The sequence below is a fragment of the Sabethes cyaneus genome, chromosome 3 (genome assembly GCF_943734655.1).
Source record: "Sabethes cyaneus chromosome 3, idSabCyanKW18_F2, whole genome shotgun sequence".
NCBI lineage: Eukaryota > Metazoa > Arthropoda > Insecta > Diptera > Culicidae > Sabethes > Sabethes cyaneus.
Genome location: NC_071355.1, coordinates 51,028,152 through 51,047,010, shown reverse-complemented (window position 1 = coordinate 51,047,010; position 18,859 = coordinate 51,028,152). Strand labels below are relative to the sequence as shown.

The following is an 18,859-nucleotide window of genomic DNA, read 5'->3' as shown; positions in this document are numbered from 1 at the left end:
CGGGGTAGGTACTTAGTGAACGATAACTGGAATGGATGGGTTTTACCTCAACCCTGGGGAAGGCAAGCGCCGAAGAAGCGATAGGTGCAATTAGTTTTTTTTCCTAGCCGATGCATGCCGATGACGGTGCAACACAACGTCAACAAACAGAAGTAAAAACAGAAAATATTTACGTGCAGTGCACTGGCGCAATGACGATGATGAGCAGCGCAAAAATACGCCATGCAGGAAAAGCGCGGGAAGGTTTATTCTACAAACTCTTTGATCAGAGTGCAGTTGCACCGTAAGATAAGTTAGCTGGATATGATTCATCAATATTTGGTTTGCACTATGTTTAATTAACAGGGAACAACAAGCAAAATATCTATCCATAAGTAATATCATAATTTAAGTCTAATTTAATCTTTGAAACAAAGGAGTAAAACTTGTAATAAGTAATTAGTAAAAACACGTAATAACTTAAAAGGAGTTAGGTCCTAAAAGTAAACAAACCGAGGAAGGGGCTTTCTATCTGGACCAGCATAGAAAAATGAACGCTCAGTTGGTTTGTTTACACTTTGGACTTAAGCCCTTTTCAATTCTCGATCCTGTTAGAGCAGCTGTTTTTTGAATCACCGCTAACTCTCTTGTCCTGAGAACAGAGAACCGTAAAGAGACATATAAAACTTTCGAAAGCAACAGATCCAAAACAAACCAACACACGATGAGGCAAAAATATGCCAACATTACTGAACCTGCCCATATAGACACCAAACAAGTACGCAGAAATCCTTACCCCATACACACAGAAGCACACCAGAATGAGAGTTAAACAACCGCGAAGGAATGCAAAGAATGCCGAGCAAAACTTACTTCATCATTTATTGGGACTGCACTCCATTCCGCCTGCCGAGGGGAAAACCATGGATCGTGACTGCAAGTGAAAGATAAAATGCCCGCGCAGCATATTGCTCTCATTCTCCTGTTTAACGGAATCGAAGAACAGGATTGATCAATCAAATGAATGAGCATTAGTTTAAGAAGCCTCATGGTGGACAATGACATTTTACGGTTTCAATAAAATGTTAATGTTACAGTATGTGACACATATGGCATATAGATGCTCTGATCGCAATTTAAAATAGATTTTGAAACAGCACAAACATAAAATGTTTCAAAAATGTAATATGTAAGATACAATCAAACCCAAAAGGTTAGATATTCGATAGAACACCTGCTTCCATAACCAAAATCGTTGAAATGATGTTCTGTATAGCTTATCAGTAAATCTTTGATTTTACACAAAGACAAAGTTATACAGCGGTAGGTGTATTGACGGCGAAGCCGGTGCTTTATAAAACTGTCACACTTGCGTTTCGCACTTTCAGAGTTCAGAGTTGCGTCAACCAATCCGATAGAATTCGCCAAAACCTACACAGTGACAGGGGACGGTGCGTATATGCATATTATAATTGATAACTCGTTCTTGTCGCTTTTGTTTCAGGACAGCGCAGCGGGCAGCGGCTGGTTACCGCAGTGCGCGTGTCGAGTTCAATAACATGGAAATAAATTTAATTTATTTTTGTATTTTTTGATACGCACTACCCAATCTAGTTTTGTGAGCCAGATGGTTTGGCGAAGATTCCTTCTAACAGTCGAAACGGGAAAAAAGGAAAGACAAAATATAAAATTTTGCCTTCTTTTTTTTCGGGATATTGAGAAGTCTTCTCCAAACGTCTACCAAAAAACAAGAGAAGGTTGTTTTAATTTAAAGAGAAAAGTACACGGAAAGAAATCTAATTCCGAGTCATGATATCATGAAGCTTGAATTGCTGTCAAATCATGACTGAACTGCCAAAAATGAATTCAGGCAAAATCTATTGCGTTGCTGAATTTAATTCAAATTTTTATAGCTGGGCTGCACCGACAATAGTTAATTGGTTTTAAACAATTATTGACGTTAAAATGGCGGGAGCATTCAGTATTCGCCGCCGCACAAAGCTGGCGATATATGTATCGCTAATCAGACCGGTAGTCCTTTACGGACTTAAGACTGTAACTGTCCTTACGGATTTGAAGGAAAGGCGTTGAAGTTTATTTTTGACGAGATATAAATGGAAACCAGAGAGTAACGCAGGCGAATGAACCGCAAGTTGGCACCACTGGCAAAAGTCGATAGGCAATGTTAGGCCGGCCACTTTGCCAGGGTGCCGGACGACGGCGCAGCGGAATCTGTTCTCTTCAAGAATCCCACCGCCATCAGCAATAGAGGGACCCAACGTGCAAGATGGCTCGACTAGGTTGAAACCGGTTCTTAGAAAATACTTCCCAAACCTGGCCGTAAACGCACTGTATAGACACTGGAAGCCATCAAACGAGTGATAGAGCGAATTCGACGGAAACCAGATCAGTCTGGACGTAAGATGGCCGAAGAACTGGGAATTTCGCAGTCAACCATGAAGAATATTTTGAAAGATGATCTTCAACTTATTCCATACAAAAAACAACGGGTTCACGGTTTGACTGAAAAGCAATAGGTAACAAGCGTCGAATGATGTCGGCAGCTGCTCAAGCGGCCGGTGATTGCGAAATTTTGTTTACGGACGAAAAAATGTTCCTGCTAAAAGATCACCACAACCAACAAAATGATCGGATAGAGGCAGCACATCTTTCTGATATTCCTTAGGACAGACTGGCTGTTCAAAGGTTCCAGAATTTTTCCAAGATGATGGTATCGAGATGTTTTTCCAAAAAAGGTTAGGTTCCATTGCTGTTGATTGATCTTGGTATTAAAATCAACAGTAAATATGCTCGGTGTTAGGTCAGACCGAACCAGGGGACAAAACTGTGATTTCGAGAAAACCGCGTTCGTTATGGTTTAGTGCTATCAATCGTTCGAAATCATCGCATAACTTTGGTTGTTTGGAAAATTTTGTAGTCTGATTAGAGTAAATTGCAACTTGGAGAATTCTTGATCGTTTGCTGTCATTAACCAATTTTTTTAAATTTTGCGACTTGGTTTGGTCTGATTTAACACCGACCATATTACATCGATAGTGGTTTGAAGAGTCATTTGCTTCCCATCGACAAAAATGCACTATACTGCTTTGAACAACATTCTGCACCGTCTCACCAGGCGAAAGCTGCACAGGCTTTGTGTGAGGACAAGGTTCCGAATTTATTTCTTAGAAAGAGTGACCTGCCTCTTCACCTGATTTGAATCCCCTCGAATTCTGTGCATGGGGTTACACGATAAGCAAACTAGGGAGCACCAAAGGATTGACTGTGAATAATTTCAAGCAACGTTTGGAAAAGATTTGGGATGAAATGCCTCAGGATGTCGTGCATGCCAGCTGTAACGCTTTTCAACAACGTTTGCGACTGGTAATTAAAGCAAAGGAGAAAGATTTGAATTGGACTAATATTTATGGAATGGATATACTTAAAATTGATGCAACTAACTTATTTTGTGACCATTTACTTTACTGACAGTTATTACTACTCACTCTGTATTGATTAAAAATCAGGAGGCAAGTTCCCGAAAACGGAATGTAGTCCCTAGACTTTTTTTCCTTATAAACTGCTAGGATGAATCTGCAATTCGCCTATATGGCAATGCTCGGTCATACTGGTCATAATTATTTCAAAATCAGTGACTGGGAATTTGTCTTCTTTAATAAATTTATATAATGGTAGTCTTTCTAATAGTAAGATGGAATGGTAGAAGAAAGTAATGAAACAAAGGTGTTTTGAAGTATCCCTAGGATGGGACAAGACGTGAAGTGGAAAGAGCGGTGATAAAATAAAGGGAGAGTTGCTAAAGCAGCACTCTTTTTCCTTGTTGGGGACATTTAACCACTGCGACCAGTAGCACTTGTTAGGCTCTTATTTTATTCCTTTTGATTAAGCTAGGAGATCCGCGGATTGAACCAGGTCATAATGGGACAATTACTTCAATGACACTTCCTTTATCTAATTGTTTAGAAACACCTAGCATAAAACACTTTTCTTTCATTACTTTCTTCTATAATTTGCTCCGTCTATTGTAAAGACTATTGTTATAAAAATTATAAATGCCAGACTTTATTATGAGTCTAGACAAAAAATGGAGTTGAGTGATTGGGAAGTTTAAAGTTTTACTCAACCCGCTATACTCACCAGATCTGGCAGCTTCCGGTTTTTACCCTTTCGTTCGATGCAAATCGCTTTTACAGAAATCTGTGTAATATATCCAAAATTGGCTTGATTTTCTCTAAGCCTCGAAGAAAACGAAGCAATTTTCGATTCGAAATTCATCTGTTGTCGGAGAGTTGGAGAAATGTAATTGTCAATACTTCGTAATAAATGCTATTTAATTCCTAATGTCGTCAAAATAAAGCACCATTTTCACTGAAAAAAAGTTCCGTTTTTAATGGCAAATTTCATACCAATCTTAACTAACTAATGATTACCCCTTGAAAAAGATACAAAACAAAGTGTTGCAACGTCGGGAAAACATCAAACTTCAGTCTTGATAAATTTCTCCGAAGACTGCCCTGCCGAATATTAACAGTGACCTTAACTAACTTTAAAATGATATTCAATATCTTTTATAAAGTGATTTTTTAATACCTCCTGTGCTACTGCATTTGATATTCAATACAATACATTAATATTAAAAATTTTATTCCAGACTCTGAACAATTGAAGCCAAACAACCGAACGTCAGCTTGACGAAAATTATTAGACACATCGTAAACGAACTGCTTAGGGGGCCCTGTAGTCACAAAGTTGCCGAGTATGCCTTAACAAGCGAGTGGTCGTGGATTCGAATCTTTAATTCTCAGGCCCTCCAAATTCTTCTTTCCTGCATTTACCAACAATGAAACCTCTTATTAGGGCAAGTTATAAGAGTTGTACTTGCTTGAGGTGCGAATGAAGCCTTTTGACCGAGGGCAAATTATAACTAGCATTCGCACTTCCTGACTAGAGAGCATCGAATGGTTGAAAAGTAGTAAAAAGTATAAAAGAAAAGAAGTCAAAAAATCAAAAATCATCGTCTTCAAAAATCATTAGATAGTTTCAGAAAATTCGAAATAACGTCTTTTCTTTTCACGTCTAAAATTCGAATTAACGTCTACTTTTTTACGTCTAAAATTTGAGTTACGTCCTTTTTTTTACGACCGATTTTTTTGCGTTCTTCCAATAGTGGACGTGAAACGTGATTTGAGTGTACTGCAAAAAAAAAAACGAAGTGCGGAATATAACATTTGGATGATATCACAATAGATCAAACGTAGTGATAATCGTCTCTATTCTGCATACCGATCGCACCAGGATCCGATCACAAAATACGTTTCGATCAGAATACAACGTATTCTGCTGTAACACCCGTTGATTGTGAAGTTTCTGATCAGAACGGGCCCGATCGGTATGTAGAATCGAGGAGAATGTCAACAAAAAAAGCAAGCTGCTTTGATGCATCCCAAGCAGGAGCGAAGAGCAAAATAATATCAAAATGTGTTATTGAAAATCGAATAAGTCATATCAAAATTTGGTCTTGTTTTGGCTGACATAGTTGGTAAAATAACAAAAAATAATATCAAAATTTTACTCCTTTAAGGCCAAAAGAATAACTACTTGTGTTATTTGAATAACAAAGCAATAACATGACTGTATTCAGAGTTTAGAATAACAATTGTAGTATTATTAAGGTATTGAATAACAAATGCAGTAGTATATGAGAGATTAAAAAAATCATTTTATAAAATAGTTATAATCTAAAATCTCTTTAATCAATTTAAAAAAATTGAGAGAAATATATCGAATGTCATTTTAAGGCCAAAATAAGATATGATAACAAAATAAGTGATTAAACTCATCTTACAACCACTGTTTGAAATAACTAATCAATAACAAAAGGTGTTATCAACGTATCTCCATATCTATTCAATAGCAAAATATACCATTATAACACAGTTTGATATTGGTTTTATATTATTTTGCTATTCACTCCTGCTCGGGATAAGTGGCTTTGCTTTGCGTCATATACTGCGGAAATTATCTGGCTTTATGACAAATATTCATCATTAGCGGGAAGTGTTGATGTTCCTCTTTCATTTAAAGACAAAGCGATTAAAGTGCATCGCGAGCTCCAAAAAGTTTCAGGAGATGTTGCTCTGAGTGAAACAATGTACGGTGTATAGTTTTGTCGCTTGATCGTTTACATAAAGAAAGGTCAAAAACTTCCGTTCCGACGTTAAAATGGAGATATCGCTGGATGAGTATCAAGCAAGAACAGTTTGCTTCAACATTAGGAATCATCCGTGAATGTCCGTTTTTAGCGATTGCATGCGTTGATATTGAACTCAAAGAAAATAAAGTATTGGATTGCCCGGTTATACTCGACGGATCGGCCAAATATTGCTATCTCTTCTGTATTTATGGGACTATGGGGCTGCTACGCTTTTCCGAATTCGGTTTGGCAAAAAGGAGTAAAAACGATATAAAAAGAGCATATCAAGCTTGCAGCCTGTGATGAATGGTAACACTCTCAAATGATGCGATTGAGTCGAGCACTACGAGAAAAACGGTTGAAATAGAGTAGAGGCACGAACAAGTGATTTTACAACGTGACTACGCTCGGCCTCATGTTACCAAACCCTTTGAAACCTACTTGGACTGATAGCATAATAGAGTATTTTCATAATAGAACCCGGGAGAATCTAGTTGCGCACCTAATATGACTTTTGAACTACGCTCAAACACTGTAACAGCAGAAACGAAAGATTTAGAACAATAGTGAGCTGGGGATGGCCAAGCTTAGGTATATTTTTTAAAAAAATTCTCTCACTACACCCAAAGGGTTAATGTAGTGAAGTTGTGTTAGACAGGACCTTACACGATGGTGTGGGCCTTACGTCTGTGAACAATAGTGATAAAAATTCCTTGTTTTAGTGAATTATAATTCCTTGTTACTTTATTTTCCATTAGGAGCATGACATCGTTAAGTTATAGCATAATTAAATTGATGCACCGGCTGTTTTCTTGTCTAATTTGTTCTAAGTACGAAAGCTTTAATTTTATTCATTGGATTTTTTTCCTGATTGAACATGCATTAATCAGGCTCATTTCTGCTACCGGCCATAATTATGGAGCCAAAATTTGGTTATGCTTATTTGAAGCATGTTATTTCCTCCTTACAACGCCAGATGTTCGATATATGATACCCTGTCCAAACGATGTTCTGGATGGTTGTGCGTTCTAAAACAAAATATATTTGCACCTGCTTTCGATGATATTCAATCAACGAGCTTTGCTTTTACTCTCTGTCCGTTCCTTCAGCTAAAAGTGACTACACACTACCAACACACGCATTATAACTTCCGAAAAAAGTTGGTGAAGTATTGTTTCCAGGCCAGCGCTCAACAAATAATGTGTTTTAGAATTCAGTTCAATAAACATAACCTTTCTTTGGTAATCAGATTCCCGTCCTGTGAAAGGTGAATCCTATCTTTTGGCCGCTCAAATCTCCAAAATCTGCCCCCAAACTTTTAACCAACCCTAATCAATACCGCCATAAGTTAGCAAGTTCTTACGGGGTTCGTGTCATACACGTCTTCGCCATTCATGCGCTTTGGCTTGTTTCATGTTTTTTACTTCCCATCTCGTTTGCTCATTAAAGGGAAGGTATCAGCTGTCACGTTTTCTCCCCGGTTGTTGTTCGCGTTCAGAACAACAACACCAACAACAACGGGCGGCGCAGTGATGAGCGGTTCGAAAGCGCCAAAAGAAGGAATCGAAAAAAGAACTTTCCGCTTGCCAGCCACGTCCGCCGTAACCGCGCACGCCGCGAGGTTCACATAAGAGATCGAAGTTCGTTAACCTTATTTCCGGTTCAATTATTTTTTTCTCGCTTGTACGCTAGCATACAGACGGTGGACCTCCTTCTTCGTTATACATGCTCCTACATACATTGGCTGACTGTATGTATGCATAACGTATATATCTTTCAATTTTTGGCCTAACCAAAGCCGCACTCGCTGCAGGAAATTATGGTTCATCCTGATCCTTCTTAGGAATCGAATGACCCTCCGTTTCCCTGATTAAGTATTTCCGGCTCGGTTGTCGATTTCAGCGAATCCGAATATATTGACTGCGGCCAGAGTAATTGTAAACAGAAGCGAGAAGCAATTTTCTCGTTTCCTTTGTCCGAAAGAGGTATACACATATTAAACTACTACACTCCATATTCCAATCAAACTGATAACGATGGAAAACTAATCTTGACCTTTTTTATACTTTTTTCGTTATCATTACTTACAGTAGCAGCACAATATGCATCCGGAAATGTTCCTGACTCAACGCGGCAAAGGCATCATGCGCCGCTTTACGGAAGACTGGTTACAGAAGAACACTTACCTGCCGTTCATCGTGATATACATCAGGTTCGTAGTAGCGGAATGGGTTTAGAAAAATACGACGTAAAACTTGGTTCCACTCCATCGTGCCAGTGGAGAGTTTTTACGTAGTATTTGAATAGCCCCGGCAGCAGAGCAAATAATCATGAACTCATTGGAAATTTGCGGTTTTCTTTTTTTTCCTGCAGCGTACGATTAGTCCCACATCATCGACAGACATTCGGGCGATGCAAGCTCGGATACCATCGCATTTTCGAGATCCATCGACGGCACCACTGCGGAAGCTGAGCGTGGATCTGATCAAAACCTACAAACACATTAATGAGGTAAGCTGGGATTTTTTTTCTGGGTTCGAATGTAAGATACTTCTATGAATGGACAATTCATAGTGCAATAAAATGTGTGCGTATAAGCGTATGTGGACAATTAGCACCAAATTTCCAATGTAAAATAGTGCATTTGATCAACGAGAAAAATATTTTTAAACCTTTTTCTCGACTAGAAAGTTGCAATTGCATTTACTGATTTCTCCAACTATTGTTCTCACTCAGTTGGACAAACGGAAATCCATACCGCAATTTTTGAATGACAAGATTCAATTTACGCTCCGCGTGCCCATCTTGGGTGTTGAATTATTATTTCCACGGACAGGTTGTGAAGCAATTCCAAAACTTGAGCTTCGCGTGCATCCTTCGAAAGTGGATACGGGGTTTGCTCGTGGAACTTGCCGAAGCAATTCACGCTTCGTCAGTGTGTGGCCACAAAAATAATTTAGCAAATATTTATTCAAATTTCGGTTGCACGATCTCACTGCAGCCACGACTTTCTCGTACTTCGACCGAATCCATCTTTCGGAAGCAACTTCTTACCGCACGGACCGCCGCAGCAAGGAGTCGCCTTCCAAAATGGAAAGCGGAAAACACGCCAACAATGAAAAAGTCCGTCATTTATCCAGCTCCTTTGAGTTTCATGCACGCAACAAGCTGCCAACTAGCTAGCTGTTATGTACTTGTGTGCTTGCTAGTCAATGTTGCGCAGGGTGAAAGTCAGCTCAGGGTGCAAAGGGCGGTAGACTATATTCCATCTTCTTGGTGAAAATTGGCAGTCTCCACCACTATCCGCCAAACGACAACGTGCCTCGGAGGTAACTGACGCGGTGCAACATCGGACTTTGCTAGGGTGGAATATTTTATGACTACAAACCGAAGAATTTACATTGAAATTCCGATATCCGCACTGTCAGTTTGTTAATGGTTGTTTCGGAAACAATAGTGAATGTTTTCTTCAGGACGACACAAAATGATTTCCGTCTTGTGTCGTATGGATGTGCCTTTAATTTGATCGATTAAACATTACATACCATGCTTTGTATAGTAGTGTCCATTAAATACGTTCAAGTGCAAAATTTCTAGATCTTTAGGCCAATTTTGTGCCAAATCACAAATTGCATGCTCTACTCGTAAAACTATCTTTTTTGTTTCAAAACCTATGACCGTTTCACTTAAGTAATTTCATTATTAACGACTCTGTTGAAGTTTTAAATCCAAACTTAGAGTATATCTAAAAGAGTACTTTTTCAATTTAAGTATTTGGAGCTTGAAACTCGTCAACTTAGGGAATAATATGTGTTTAAAGCGCGGAAAGCTAGGTAAGGGAGGATCATTGAAGCAACGTTTATTAAGTCGCCTTTGGAATCTTTGTAATCTCTGTAAATTCTGTAATTCTCTGGAATCTCTGGAGTTTTTTTTCTTCTTGTGACGTAACGGATTAACAAAACTGTTACTGCAATGATCTAAAAATTTATTTGTAAATTATGAGTTTATTTTTCATAATTAGATCAAGAAATTCTATTTGTGGTAGAATATATTTCCTCATATATTTGCTGCGTCTGACTAGTATACAATAAATATAGCTCTGAAAATATTTTTTTTTGTCCTAGGCATTAAATCTTGTTGGACCAATTCAGAATGTTTCTGATAAAGACTATGATACGAACGTAGAGCCAGTATACGACGGCGATGGTCAATCATATCTATTGTATGTTGACATCTGGGACGTTTATGACATTACAAATTTGCTGCTGAAAAACCATAATGATGATCTGCAGTCCTTCTAATAGACTGGCACGTGTATAACAAGTCAACTTCAGAACATTATTATGATAGCCAATGATTTTTCATAAAAACTAGCCTACCAATTTTAAACAATGCTGCTGCTGTTGGCAGGTCTTTAAGGTCTTAAACTCATGCTATTAGATTACTTTTTGCCATCTGCTAGGCGATTTTCGAATTTCGTCTAGAAAAAATGTTTTGTCTTTTGAGATGATCTAAGTTTCAAATCAGTTTTTGTTCTCTTCGAATGAGGCAATCCGGTGACCTGCTAGGTTGTAGTCGAAACAACCAGTGTCAGAGGAAGATTTGAAAACTATTGATATATGTTCGGTGTTAAGTCAGACCGAACCAAGTGACAAAGCTCTGATATGAGGCCGAGCATTGTCGTGCAGCAGAATGATGTTATCATGTCTTTTTGTGCATTATAGCTGTTATTTTGCACTGCTGAAATAAATCAATCGTACGTGTAATGGTATCGTCAGTTTTTAGTCAGAGGTGCCAAGTCCACACTCGTGTGGTTTAATTTTCTCACAAACGCGTACTCGTTCTAACGAACACGCCGGCGTAAGCATCACTTTAGGACTGTTTTCTTCTTCTTCTTCAGCCGGAATGACTCGTGCTGTTTCAAGCACTCGTCTCCATTCAACTCGGTCTTGGGCTACTCGTCGTCTCTGAAGTCGCAAATCGCTTTCGACCTGGTCGAGCCATCTTGCACCTTGGACCCCCCTGTTTCTGGTGCCGGTGGGGTTGTTGAAGAGGACTATTTTCACCGTACTGTCGTCCGGGATCCTTACGACGTGTCCGGCCCACCGTATCCTGCTAACTTTCGCTAGATGTACGATGGGAGTCTCCCCAAGCAGTGCCTGTAGCTCGTGATTCATACGCCTCCGCCACTCTCCGCTTTCAGTTTGTACTCCGTCAAATATCGTTCGCAGCACTTTCCGCTCGAACACGTCTGACGACTGTCGCTCTGATTTATTCATGCACTGCGACGATTTCTTGCGAGTGTGTATTTCGCTTCCAGCCACGGTCGTCGCTCTCGCTCGTCATTATAGCCCGAGCAGCTGATACCGATCACTCGCAAAGGCTCGCACTCCCACCTGCGTGTAGAATAGAAGGAGTAAGATGAAGAAAAAAAGAATTGCAAAGTCTGTATTCCAGTGTGCCGCTAGGGGTCACGGGCAGCTAGTTACTCACGAGTGGTTTGCCTCGTTAGTTTGTTATGCAGAAGGACGCAACGAGGTTGTGCGTTCACTAGTGTGCAGGTAGCAGAATGTCTGCACATGGCAACAGCGGTTGTTTGTCGCACATGTGCCTCAGTGGCGTAAGCGTCGGATGTTATGCTTCTCATACTCGCTCATATGAGAGTAAGCATCCTTTGCTGCTCGTTCGATTTGCAATATTGTCCGCCGTAACCAGTGAGTCAAGGTAGACAAGTTTCTTAATTACTTCGAACTCATCACAAGCGGTGCAAGCGGCGTTGATCGGCCTCGGTTCCGTCGGCCAGCATGCACTTTGTTTGGGATGTATTCACCTGTAACCCAATCTTCTCTGCTTCACGTCTCAGCCTGGTGTACCGTGCAGCCACCGCCACAAATGTTCTACTGACAATGTCCATGTTATCTGCAGACCAACTGACTAAGTAAGTTGAAGGTCGCGCTCCGCGTGTTATGAACCGCGATTCATTCGTTTCATAACACCTTGCAACGCTATGTCGAACAGCTTGCATCACTTTGATGTAGCCCTCTGCAAGATTCTAATAAAATCTGCACCCTGCACTATGTGCCATCCATCGTAGATTGGATCAGCTTAATCAACTTCTTGGTAAAACCGTTCTCGTCCATCAATTTCCATAGCTTTTTTCGGTCGATGGTATTATACACAGCTTTAAAATCAACGTACAAGTGGCGCGTGGGAATACTGTATTCATGGCCATTTTGGAGGATCTACCGCAACGTAAATATTTGCTCCACCGTTAACCGTCCTCCAACGAAGCCGGATTGATAAATTCCCACAATTCTGTTCGCAATTGGTTATAGTCAGCGAAAAATAAATTGGGACAGCACGGTGCATTGAGAATGCTCATCTCACGATATTTCTTCTAGTTCAGCTTGTCGTCGGTATTGTAGGTTGGTCAGATAATCCCATCGTTCCTTTCGTTCAGTGTTCCAAATTCTTACAATCAGCTGGTTCAGCTCAGATAAGTGGTCAGCTTTTCCGGTCCCATTTCAACAAGTTCCGCTCTGATGTCGTCCTTCCAGTCGATTTATTTTCCTTCTGCTCTTTAATGACCTCTTTGACTTCGCCTACCCCTTCCAGGTTTATTATCGCACCGTCGAAATTGTTTTCTCTGTTGCTTGGTTCTCAGCCTGGGCGCCATTTTTGTGTTCATCAATGTGCTGCTTCTATCTTTCGGCCACCTCACGATCATCCGCACCTATAATGTTCCGTCCCATTATTTTGATGCTGTTCAATCTTGTTTCCGCCCGTCTGAACGACTTCTGTCCTACCTTCACCCTGTTTGCTTCCTTTTTCCTGAGCTGCAACCGCCAAGTCACCGTGTCAAAAGAAGATTGGTGTGTCATACAATACCCAAATGTTTGCTCTATATTATTTCATATGCGAAGATTGATCCACAGTAACTAGTTCGTATAAACTTTTGTCGTCTGTGTTGGGGAAGTTGAGAAGATGTATGTTTAGAAGGTTTAATATTTAATTTTCTTTTGCACGCTGCCAATATGTAATTAAAGAACAGGCTGTGAAATTCCTATTTAAGGCAGGGTCATTGAAGCAACGCGTATTGAGTTTGTATAACATTACTCTTTGCCCAAGTTGGGGGGTTTCGTGTATCGAACTAAGCTATAAAGATCGCAGATATCCAGTCCGGTTCCGGTTCATCAATATCTGCGATCCACCGGGTTGGGTTAGGTTCAAATCCGGTTGTAATTGGCTCTCATAGGTTCGATCCGCCGATCTCATAGCTATTTAGGATAAAGACGAACATTACACAAACTCAATTAGCGTTGCTTCAAAGATTCTCCCTTACCTGATTTTTCCGTTCTTTCCGCTTCGCGCCTATCAAAAGCTTTATTTCATTACTTTCTTCTACCATCCCCTCTCCGTCGATTGTGAAAAATCCTGTTATAAAAACTATTTGAAGGCCTGACCTCATTACAAAGGTCAAAATAAAAATACGAGGTTGGCCCCACAATATTTTGTAACTTTTTAACAAGCTTTTTACAAGATTCAAAATTAGTCTAACAGAGGCAGCATTTCTGATTTTTCATTCATCATTAATGCATGCGTCCTTTTTCAATACGTCCAATGAAATTGCGTCCATTTGTACAATTTTAAATATGACTCCTCCGATTAATTTTAAACAAATTCAACGCAGCTCGTGCATAATGATACAGTGCTAGAACTGATGAAGCAGAATTGATTCATGACGAAAGTTCAACAAAGAAAAGGTTTTTTCAGAGATGCATAAAATTTATTTATGTCATTTCTATTTCTTCTTTTTTTTTGTTAAAAATCCACAAATAAGTGACTTTTTTCTCTGCATATACCGTAATTTATTTTCAATTAGATAGAAAAAGCATTAAAAATCAGTTAGAATGTTTCGTTTGAGGCAAACAGGGTTGCGACAGTCCATCACTATGCATTGGTGAATATGTTAGGTTTTAATTAGTCATTCACACAAGTGTTCAAATTGTCATGTCATAATAATGATGATGCGCACCCCGGAAGCCCTGAGTGGTCTTAGTTTTCGCCTTTTTTTGCAACAGACAGACGTCTTTTCCACTTCACGCAAGCCCTTACGCTTTGAAAAGAAATCGCGCTTTATAATTGTATTAGTGAGTGCGCTAACCGTCTGGCTACGAAAGGTTGAGAATGCGGGGCCAAACAAACCGGTACAGTGCAAAATGGGGTGGTGGCAGCTGGGTGGCCACCCTAAACTTCATCAGCAGTATTTCTCCTTCCCGCTTATCTGCCAGTGAGAGAGAAAAAAAAATAAATAAAAGTAAACCTCTTCCGTCCGCTTCAAGTCGACCCGCTCATTCGCTTCCGGATTGCCGGTTGCATACCAATCGCATAAACCTGAATTCAATTCGAAAAACTTTTTCAGCGCTTCGCTTCGTGATTCTACTGATGCTGGTGCTAACTCTCGCAACACATTCCAACTTTCAGTCAGCATCAGCAGCGGTTCTCCCAACCACCCAGTATCGATTTTCTTGGTTCGAGACCTCTCCACTGCGCTCCGACCGACGCTCCAGTTCCGGTGGTTCCATAAACCCCCCTAGGCAGCACCTATCTCTAACGGCAGTCTGCATCTCCCGCTGTCTGATTCGCCCACCCCCAGCACCGATGTTGAGTGTTCTTCGAGCTCTTCAACGCGTTCGCCCGAGGTATCATCGTCGTCGCATTCGCCAAAAACGTTCTCGTCGTTGCATCCTGTGTTTTCCGATGTGTTTCCCACAGTCGGTATTCCCGTCGTCGTCGTCGTCGTCGTTGTCGTCGTCATCATTACAGTCATCGTTGTCACCGTCATCGTCGACATAGTCAGCTCGTCGGTGTGTAGGGAGTCTGCTCTGCGAAAAGTTCAGTTGGCAACAGCCACCAGCTTGGTAGCCACGTTTTCATCTTGGCCCCGTGCAAAATAAAAGTTTTTGCTGGTGCTGCTTTGGTCTGCAATTTTCTATTATGGATGAACGTTTTGGTGCTTCTAATCTTTAAAGTTAGGCTATGTACTGGTTTTTGGATGGTCGAATGTTATACTTTTCAATGCTGTAATAGAAATGCAGTCATTGTTGCTCACTATAATCAAGCGTATTGAAATTCATGATTAAACTATTGATATTTTTTAAAGCCTCCATTGCTGTTTATTGCATGACAATAGTTTCTTTCCATTAACTGAAGGATTTATATTAGAAGATGTTAATTCATATCCTAGATTTCAACTTTAATTTTTTTTTGAATGTGGAGTAGATGACACGATTATTTTCCGATTTTAATTGGATTGATCAACTACAGCGTTTTCAATCACCTTGAGAAACTCAACATGTGATGGAAATGAACTGCTAATGCTCAAGATTTTTTGTGAAGGTCATCAGGTCAGAATTATCAGGAATTTGATAACAATAATTTAACTGGCTCTCCGCCAAAGTTGCTTTATTTTTTCACAATTATATGCATTCATTTATAGAACCGAAATTTGTGCAATAAAATATTTATCCAACTTTTTAAATTATTTTGGATTTATTGGAAGAAAAAAACATTCATTGATATTCATATGGTTGGTTTCACAGCAGCGCTTCCGGTCAACCCAAATTTAATGGCGTTGAAAGTTTAGGTTAAATATACAACTTAAGGTTCAAATACGCGTAATCGATTTCTGGGATTTCAAATGCAGTTTTTATGCTCAAAACAAAAGATATATTCGTGAAAATTTATCATTGTGTTTTGAAAGACGCCAGACGCAGAGACCGCATTGCTGGTTAGTGTCCAATAACTCAATTAGTTTTGTAATGTGTGGCATTTCGCGTCATCCTATTGAAATTCTGGATCATCCAAGTGGACAAAACCTGTCATTTTTTATTGTTTTTTGGCGCTTTTTTTACTTCTTATGTGTCTGTGCACGCTTTAACCTCCCAGATGATCTTGAGCTAATAAGCCAGCCGTCGTATGTTCGAATCTCGACTGGGAGAGGCTGTTAGAGTCAATAGGATCATAGCAACTGGCCCTGTAATTGTCCTGTACTCTAATAGCTGGCTGCGAAGTCTGTCGTATAAAAAAGAAGGTCAACAGAAAGTTTTGATTGTCTTTTCGCCGAGTTTTTGCCATCTTTTGGCAGGTTTTTCTTCATATTCGTCGCCTTTTTGTCTTCCCTCATGGTGTTCGAGATCATCATGTCTTTTCATGATTATGATCATCATCTTATCATTGGCTATTCATCGTTTTGTTACGTATGTTTCTGATATTATTTAAGTAAATGTACTTGTCCCATCCCCGAGGGTTCGGAGTATTAATTAACCTTTGCTAGCCAAATACTCCCAACGAAAATCAAAACGTAATCAACTTAATTATTAATCAGAAGTGGTTGGTACGAGACGTCCCCGTTTCTTCTTCCCCTGTATATTCAGAAATGTATCTATGTATGAATAATTTATTCACACAAGATTCATTTCAATGAATCGTCTCTGCGGCAATACTTCACAGTAGGCCTGGCCGATTTAACATTTGTGAAATATCTCTGATGTTTCGCAAACGTCAATACTGACAAGAAAATAATTTGAAATATTTCTATGATTAGAAATAATTAAAATTATTTCCAGAAATCCTTTATTGTGGCTGTGATGGTATTAATAAGAAATAAGAAGAATAAGAATGTTTCTGATATTATTTAGTCGATTTTTGTCCTTTTTGTTGTTTTTTGCTCCTTTTCGTCATATTTTTGTCATCTATTCATCGTTTTATGGGATTACCTACGAATGGCCGAAACACAAATGGCCGAATCACGAATGGCAGAAATTACAAATGGCATAATATATCACAAATGGTCGAAACACGAATGGTCGAATGTCATATTCGCTCGAAAATATTCACGGCCTTCAACCTGCACAAATGTTGGGTATATGCTGTCCTTACTCGCTGCCGCTCGTTCGGACTTAACCAAGGGATCTCTTACTTACTTTAGAGGCAACGGTCCGTTACCGATCCTGCGCCGAACGAATTATGGTCCTCCAGTACCGTCGGTCCTGGGCTGCCGATGCTGAACGTGCATCGTCTTCGACAGCACCCACCCACCGGGTGCGGGGTCTGCCTCGGAGTCTACGGCCTCTTCCTGGTTCTCTGCTGAAAATAGTTTTGGCTACTCTTTCATCGGGCATTCTGGCCATGTGTCCAGCCCACCGCAGCCTGCCACATTGCACTACCTTCACTATATCAGCATATTTGTATACTTGGTACAGCTCGTGATTCATGCGTCTGCGCCACACTCCATTTTCCATTTTGCCACCAAGTATAGATCGCAGAATTTTACGCTCAAAAACCCCAAGCACTCGCCGATCAGCTTCCTTTAGCGTCCATGATTAGTGTCCGTAAAGGGCCACCGGAAGGATTAGTATTCTGTAGAGCGCCAGTTTTGTGCGAATTTGCGAACTACGGGACTTCAGCTGGCTACGTAATCCGTAGAAAGCCCGATTCGCGGCTGCAACTCGTCGTTTCACTTCGCGGCTTACATCGTTGTCACATGTCACGAGTGTACCAAGGTATATAAATTCCTCCACTAATTCATATCGTTCCCCATCTAACTCCACCTCGGCACCAACACCACTTAGGCTCCGCCGTTCCCTACCAGCAACCATGTACTTCGTTTTGGCGGTGTTAATGGTAAGTCCCAATCTCGCCGCTTCCCTTTTAAAGGGCCTGAAGGCCTCTTCCACTGCTCTACGGTTGATTCCGATGATATCGACGTCATCCGCAAAACCAAGAAGCATGTGAGATTTCGTGATGATAGTTCCATTCCTTTCCACGTTTGCCCTTCGTAATGCACCTTCCAAGGCAATGTTGAATAGCAGGTTAGAGAGTGCATCCCTTTGCTTCAGTCCATCCAACGTCACGAAAGCAGCTGAGGTCTCACCCGCTATCCTAACGCATGATTTGGATCCGTCCAGCGTCGCACGAATCAGCGTAACTAGTTTCGTCGGAAAACCATGTTCTAGCATTATCTGCCACAGCTCATTTCGTTTAACTGAATCGCACGCCGCTTTAAAGTCCACAAACAGATGGTGTGTCTGCAAGTTGTACTCCCGGAACTAGTCAAGCAACTGACACCGGGAAAACATCTGATCCGTCGTGGAGCGACCCTCACGAAAACCAGCTTGGTACTCGCCGACGAAGGACTCCGCTAACGGTCTCAGTCTGCAGAACAGGATACGGGAAAGCACCTTGTAGGTAGAATTGAACAATGTAATTCCTCGATAGTTTTTACACTCCAGTCGATGTCCCTATCTCTAAGGATAAGGCTCTCTAAGGGATAATCTCTACTAGTCAGTAAACCTAGGAAAATGTATGCACCTAAATAAAAAAGTGGTTTCGGCGCACACTTGCGGCCGTCTCGCCATGAATCTTCTAGGAAACATGAGCAAAAAAATTGGGGTGATGCAGCTCCTCCTTTGTTAAGCACTAAACAAAGACGTTCTTGAAGATTTTTTTATAGTAAATACTTGTGTTGCTTATTTTGTTTTTTGTTTGACTAAAGTTATTTGTGGACGCTTGCCAATTCATGTCATTAGACCGAATGATGAATATGAATAAAAGAGTTAGAGCTAACTCTCCCATAAGATTTACACGTGAAAAGCAAAGCAAACT

General features: G+C 40.4%; 1 protein-coding gene across 5 annotated transcripts in view; it reads left to right on the top strand.

The window, feature by feature from the left end:
* The window catches only part of LOC128744091 (dual specificity tyrosine-phosphorylation-regulated kinase 1B), a 105,767-nt gene that overhangs the window by 74,119 nt on the left and 12,789 nt on the right, over positions 1–18,859 (top strand). For all 5 annotated transcript variants that reach the window (XM_053840867.1, XM_053840868.1, XM_053840869.1 and 2 more), the window contains 2 exons: positions 8,284–8,405; positions 8,567–8,704. In XM_053840867.1, coding sequence (XP_053696842.1) covers positions 8,284–8,405; positions 8,567–8,704 — 260 coding nt within the window. The remainder of the gene's footprint in view (positions 1–8,283; positions 8,406–8,566; positions 8,705–18,859) is intronic.